General features: G+C 55.3%; 1 protein-coding gene across 1 annotated transcript in view; it reads left to right on the top strand.

The window, feature by feature from the left end:
- fcsk (fucose kinase) overlaps positions 1-6,410 on the top strand; it is a 6,988-nt gene extending 578 nt beyond the window's left edge. The window contains exons 2-22 of the mRNA XM_019873879.1: positions 5-130; positions 214-286; positions 372-469; positions 570-650; positions 804-923; positions 1,211-1,370; positions 1,447-1,553; positions 1,628-1,729; positions 1,812-1,985; positions 2,839-2,912; positions 2,980-3,335; positions 3,402-3,476; positions 3,754-3,985; positions 4,161-4,327; positions 4,460-4,687; positions 4,898-5,041; positions 5,119-5,238; positions 5,304-5,491; positions 5,560-5,659; positions 5,753-5,976; positions 6,051-6,410. Coding sequence (XP_019729438.1) covers positions 5-130; positions 214-286; positions 372-469; positions 570-650; positions 804-923; positions 1,211-1,370; positions 1,447-1,553; positions 1,628-1,729; positions 1,812-1,985; positions 2,839-2,912; positions 2,980-3,335; positions 3,402-3,476; positions 3,754-3,985; positions 4,161-4,327; positions 4,460-4,687; positions 4,898-5,041; positions 5,119-5,238; positions 5,304-5,491; positions 5,560-5,659; positions 5,753-5,976; positions 6,051-6,122 — 3,021 coding nt within the window. The 3' untranslated portion in view covers positions 6,123-6,410. The remainder of the gene's footprint in view (positions 1-4; positions 131-213; positions 287-371; positions 470-569; positions 651-803; positions 924-1,210; positions 1,371-1,446; positions 1,554-1,627; positions 1,730-1,811; positions 1,986-2,838; positions 2,913-2,979; positions 3,336-3,401; positions 3,477-3,753; positions 3,986-4,160; positions 4,328-4,459; positions 4,688-4,897; positions 5,042-5,118; positions 5,239-5,303; positions 5,492-5,559; positions 5,660-5,752; positions 5,977-6,050) is intronic.
- The last annotated feature ends 115 nt before the right edge of the window (positions 6,411-6,525 follow it).

The raw sequence follows: 6,525 nt of genomic DNA, 5'->3' as shown, positions 1-6,525 counted from the left end.
CCAGGGTCGCGCCTTCCCGTGGAGTTCGTGCAGCCGAGCATTCTCGTGGCTGCCTGTGGAGGATCCCGCCCTCGGGGTTCAGGCCCCCATCTGCTGCCTGGATGTGCTGCTCAGCCATCTTACTCAACAGGTCCGCGCGCGTGTACATACACTGTGTGTATATGTGCGTGTGTGCGAGTGTCATTTTGTGTCTTCCTGTTGTCGTTCTCTCAGGTTTGCCCGGGGTCTCCTCCTGGCGTTTGGGTGTGCAGCACGGACATGACGTTCACCGTGCCAGCAAACTTCGGTCCGAAAAACACGGACGGCACGTCTGCATATTCGTCTGCGCGACAGCAACGTTTGTCAACGTCATCTGTATGCGTGTGTGTTAGTGCTGTCGTGGAACAGCTTTTCAGGTGTTCGTGCTCTGGCGCTCCCCGGTGACGTGTCGTACGCCGTCAATCATGGTGTCTACTTGAGTGACCAAAAGGTGAGAGGAAACTTGATCGAGATCTTGGCCCGTTTGGCAGATGTTCCTGACTGTGTGGATGTTTGACATTGCGTCCGAAAGTGTTTATTTGTCGTTGCAGGGTCACATCAGGGACATCATCTACAAGGGAAGCCCAGAACACATCCAGCAAGCGCTGATGCATGATGGAAAAGTGCCTCTGGTGACACACACACACACACACACACACACACACACACACACACACACACACACAAAGTAACATTTGTGTGGCCACACACACACACACACACACACACATATACACAAAGTAACATTTGTGTGGTGCGAGGTGATTCAACTTGTGGGCACGTAGGTTTCAGGCCCGGTGTTCTTTAGCCGCCCCGTGGCCGAGAAACTTCTACAGTTGCATGTGACACCTCCTCTGGATGGTTGCACCTATCTGGGCCTGGACTCTGGAGCTCCACCCTTTCAGGTTGGTCCTTATGGCTACTACAGGGAACACAATGCTGTTGGTGGGGATGAGGGAGCGAGGCCTGCCGGCAATCGCAAAAATCAGAACTGCCCCAGCCCCCCAAAATGCATTTCAATTCCCTAGAGTTTGCATTATACGATGGCAAAGGTCAAACTTTCGATAAATGGCGCTCCTCAACTCACTTTAACATAGCTCCTTGACACCACAACCTCACAATATGGCACCAAAGCACTATTTTGTTCAAATGAGATGTGTGTGCATGTGTGTTTGTCCGCCCGTTTATGCAGCTGTCCCTGTTCCTGGATGTGCTCAAGTGTTTGTGTTCGGATCTGACGGAGGATGAGTTTGTAGGCGGCGGCGCTCCCGCGTCTGGACCTCGGGCGGCGATGTTGCAGCGCGGCAGGAAAGAGCTGTGGCGGATCCTGAGAGGAACGGCGCTCAGCCTGGGTGAGTCTTTGATGCGTCTCCACCACATCGGGGACTCGTTTTGACCTTCACGCGTCCTCTTCTTTCCCGTCCCCAGCGTACGTCCCCGATGGGAGCTATGACTACATGACTCTGTCCGGGAAGGAGCACATCCTCCGTCTGACGCTGGACCCCACCCAGGGCCACGCCCTCTCCCATATTCAGGTGACGTCTTCAAACGTGTCTGCCGCCCGGTCCTCGAAGGATCTCATGCCATTTGGTGGTCTCCCCTTCTACAGGTAGTCAGTGGCGTCAGTGACGGGGGGCGAATCATCAACAGCGTTCTGGAGGGAGAGGTTATTGTGGCGACCGGGGCCGTGGTGCAACACTGCCACCTACAGGTCAGACGCTCGCTGGCCGTGTTTGTAAGCGTTCACTCGATCCCTCCTTCCGAATCACGATGACATGGGCTCCGTCCACCAGGGTCCCCTGCGCGTCCCCTTTGGTTGTTTACTGTCAGGCCTGGAGGCGTCCACGTCCCCCGACATTGCACGTCTGCCGCTGGATCATGACATCATCATTCAGGGACATCGTATCAAGCTGGGCGACCTGAAGCTGAAGGTCTACACCGTGATGGGAGGACTGGACGATCTGGAGGTACACAAAGAGACTCTCAACTCACACCGGAAGCTGTCACGCCGCGGCCCGTCCTTTCCTTTCACGTCCCTTTTATGTCCCTCACAACCCATCGAGTTTCAGCATGTCCCGCCGTGTTATGCACCGTCAACCATCCCATAATTTGCCTGCTCATATCTTTCAGTTTCCTCGATTGTGTCCCCTAATACTGTGTCTCCCTTGAGGTCCAATTATGTCCACAGTGTCCCTTAGTATGTCCTCTCACATCCCAACATGTCCATTTACATGCCATTATGTTTCAGTCTATACTGTCGGTCTCATCATGAGCTATGATGTCTTGTCATGTCCCATCGTGTTCTATAAGAGCTTCTATTTTGCTCTTTCAGTTTCCTCGATTGTGTCCCCTAATACTGTGTCTCCCTTGAGGTCCAATTATGTCCACAGTGTCCCTTAGTATGTCCTCTCACATCCCAACATGTCCATTTACATGCCATTATGTTTCAATGTGTTATGTCATTGGTCTCATCATAAGCTATGATGTCGTGTCATGTCCCATCGTGTTCTAAAAGAGCTTCTATTTTGTTTTATCATGTCCGCTATCGTCCCACTGCATTTTATTATGTCTCATGATGTCCTCCATTATCTCTTCCCATCTCCTCCGCATCCCAGACTGTCCACTGTTGCACTTATTTACATCGCTGTCATTTCCCGTGGTGCCCCACTTTGCCTCAACACCACCCAAATGATGTCCATTTATCATTTCTCACGCAGTGTTTCCTTCCAGTGTCTCCTCTTTTGTCCCATCACGTCACTTAGGAAGTCTCTGCAACGTGTCCCGTCATTTCCCTTGTCATGTCCCGATGTCTGTCCTCAGCTGCGCTGCGATGCCCAAGGCGCGTCCTTCGTCAACATCCCCTGGCACCTCTTCTTCAGCAGGACCGGCATACAGTAGGACCTCACTGTCAGACATTCGTCCTCCGAGTACGGAACGGGAAGTGACGTCATCGTGTGTCAGGCCAGAGGACCTGTGGGAGGCGGGAGGACGGCGCTGCCTGCTGGAGGCGCGACTCTTCCCGTTCCTGCACCCCTCAGAGGGCGGCGTGGGCCTGGCGGGGGGCGTGGGCTGGCTGCTGGGCGGAGCCGGCTGCGCGCAGCGCTGGCGGAAGGCTTGGCGACTTTCCCTGAAGGAAGTCCTGTTGCTGACGCACCAGGAGGCGGAGCTCCGCTGGAGGGAAACGTTGCTGTTCCTGGCGGGCAGGAAGAGGACCAAAGATGCCCTAATAGGGCAGAGTGACGTCTGCTTGCTGCCCAGCTTCAGAGCCGCCGTGGCGGGAGGGCAGCAGGGGGCGCTGCTCGACATGCTGGACAACAGTGAGTCGCCAGTCTGTGCTTTTGTTGCTGATGGGAAACGTATTGATGGGAAGTGTCGTCTGTCAGTCGCAGCAGGAAGTGCAGCTGAGCAGGGGGAGGAGCCTCAACGCAAGGACTCACATGATGATGGCGATGTCCACGGTTAGTTCCTCGTGTCCCGTTTTGTCTCATCGTATCCCACAGTGTCCCATATTGGACGGCCACCATTCTGCAAAGTCTGTCACGTGCACGAGGATTTTTGTATCTCCAACCCAAATGATCTTGCAAACCCAAGACAAAGCCATCAGTCATTGTCGGAAAATTGTGCCGTGGGACCTCGAAGTAATGACCACTTTTCTGTTTGTGTATTGCTTGAGACATTTCTCCATTCACGCGCATGAAGAAAATAGTTTTTGTGCAAAATCTTTTCATAACAAAGTGTCAGTCAGTGAGCGGGCGGAGCCTGGAGCCCAGCTGGGTGTGTCCGCCCGCTGCTTGTCGTGCATCGCAGACGTGTTGACGTCCTGGGCCGAGGCGGAGGGCGGCGGAGGGCTGAGGAGCGGGCCGGCTGCCAACGAGAACTGGAGGGCCGCTTACGCCCTGTTGGAAAAGGGAGAGCTGAAGGGCGGAGTCGAGGCCCTGGCGGCGCAGCGAGCTGATTGGCTGAGCAGGTGAGAATGGCCTGTGTGTGTTCACGTTGTCGTTGTTCTGTTTGCACGTGTTGCTGCGCCGCTTGTGCAAAAGTAGCAGTTTTTTGCAAGTTTAGAAATACGTCCGTGCTCAATTCGGTTACATTTTGCATGGTGTGTTGTTTGATGTTTGACCAACATATTTCACCACCCACAGGCCGGACTTGCTGGTGCGAGCGGCGCGGCACTACGAAGGTGCTGCCCAGGTGCTGCTCCGCCGGGCTGTGATGTCATCGCAGAAGTTTGTGGCCACTGGGCAGGGGGAACTCCCTCCGATCGGGCAGTGGCACGAAGTGGAGTGTCCCGCCAGAATTGACCTTGCTGGTGATTAAGGACTTGATCACACCGCAAACAATCAATACAAAGAAATAAATAGTAACAATTAATAATCCATGTATAAAAACATAACAGTAATGACGTATGAATCAGGTGACGAACTTGGCGTTTACTTTGCAGGCGGCTGGAGCGACACGCCGCCCTTGGCCTTTGAACGCGGCGGCTGCGTGACCAACGTGGCGGTGAGGATTGACGGGCGGCGACCTATTGGCGCCCGAGCGCGCCGCATCCGGCGGCCCCTCCTTTTATTGGTCAGCCACAGTGGAGGGCGGGACTCCGACGTCGCCGCGGAGACGGTGTGTGAGACCGTGGACCACCTTCAGGACTACTGCCAGCCCAACGCACCCGGTACCGACTTACTTCCTGTTCTGAGTGTCTCATGCCTCCTTGTTACCATGGTGACCAGGTCTTCTTGCATGCATGTGAAGTTGTCTTGTTACCGTGGCGTTCAGATGTCTGATGTTAGCTTGTTGCCACGATCACCGCCGTGTGTGTGTGTGTGTGTGTGTGAAATTGCCTTGTTACAATGTAGTCATGGTAACGGCGAGCGTACGTCAGGTGCTTTGCTGAAGGCGGTGTGCGTATGCGCCGGAGTGGCGTCGCCAACCTCCCAGGATCCTTTGGCCCATCAGTTGACGGCTCGCTGGAGCGGCGGTTTGGAGCTTCACGGCTGGTCTGCGCTGCCCACCGGCTCAGGACTCGGTGAGAGACACTTTGCAAGAGAACACGGCGAGCCGCCGGCGAAGCGCGGCTTGACGGCGCGCTATCTCGACCCACAGGTACCAGCAGCATCCTGGCGGGGGCGCTGCTGGCAGCGGTCTACGGCGCCACAGGGCGGTCCTACAGCAGGGACGCACTCGTCCACGCTGTACTGCACCTGGAACAAGTCCTCACCACAGGTTTGCGCAAATCTTGTCTCGTCGCGTCGCACCGCATCCTACGGCGTCTCTCCATCTCTCGCCAGGCGGGGGCTGGCAGGACCAGGTGGGAGGTCTGGAGGGCGGTCTTAAGGTGGGCCGCTCCCAAGCGCGTCTGCCGCTGCAGGTGCACGTGGAACGCCTGCAACCGCCCGACGGCTTTGCGGAGGCTCTGGAGCGGCGCCTCCTGCTGGTCTACACCGGGAAGACCAGACTGGCTCGCAACCTGCTGCAGGTGATACAAACGGCGCGCGCGCGCTCAATAACGAGTTGTGACCCACGCTTGTGTGTGCCCGTGCGCAGGACGTGGTGCGCAACTGGTACGCTCGTCTTCCTGTGATGGTTCACAACGCTGACGAGCTGGTGACCAACGGCGAGGACTGTGCCCGAGCCTGTCTTGATGGTGAGATCCATCAACACCGCACCTGTTTTGTGTCCCGAGTCTAGAATTGTGTGCACGCAGCTATTTCAAGATTGGCGTCGCCCCACCCGCCAGGTTGCTTGTTGTCGCTGGGCCTCTGTCTGGATCGTTCATGGCAACACAAGAAGAGGATGGCGCCGGGCTGCGAGCCGGCGTCGGTGCGGGTGATGATGGAGGCGCTGAGCCCACTGGTCCTGGGTCAGAGCCTGGCGGGCGCCGGGGGCGGCGGCTTCCTCTGCCTGCTCACCCACCAGCCCGACCACAAAGACGAGGTTGTTCGCGTCCTCGCAAACACGCCGGTAAGTGACGGAAGGTTGCCGCCGTCGGGAAGCGGCACTGTTGCCGTGGTGACCATATTCCGTGTGCTTTTTAGGGTCTAGGAGATTTCAGCGTCCACACTGTGCAACTGGACTCGGACGGCCTCACAGTCCTCCAGCCAGTGTAAACACGCGCACACACACACACACTCCTGTGCACCCCCCCATAAAAGTACTTTATGAATTGAATACAGTCCAGAACATAATCATGCTTGAAGCAAGTTGTAGTTAAATGAATATTTTACATGCTATACTGAGTTCTGATTCTTTTCTACAATGTGTGCATGTGTGTGTGTCTACCGCAGTTTTATGCCATCCTTTAATGCTCATATTTATGTTATGTGATCCCTGTGCCGCTGGGTCACAGTCTTTTATACATGAATTATGAAGTGTCTGATGAATAAAATGTTGATTAAGATGGCATTTTTGTGTGTGATGCTGTATATCTGGTTACCATGTGGGCCCATCCCCGGTCTCCAGGCTACCTGCACATACTAAACTGAAAATTTCAGCGAGAAGCTCTGCCGATTC

The sequence above is a fragment of the Hippocampus comes genome, unplaced genomic scaffold (assembly GCF_001891065.2).
Source record: "Hippocampus comes isolate QL1 unplaced genomic scaffold, H_comes_QL1_v1.1 scaffold298, whole genome shotgun sequence".
Lineage (NCBI taxonomy): Eukaryota > Metazoa > Chordata > Actinopteri > Syngnathiformes > Syngnathidae > Hippocampus > Hippocampus comes.
Note: the sequence above shows the minus strand (reverse complement) of the source record. Positions and strands in the feature narration are given on the sequence as shown.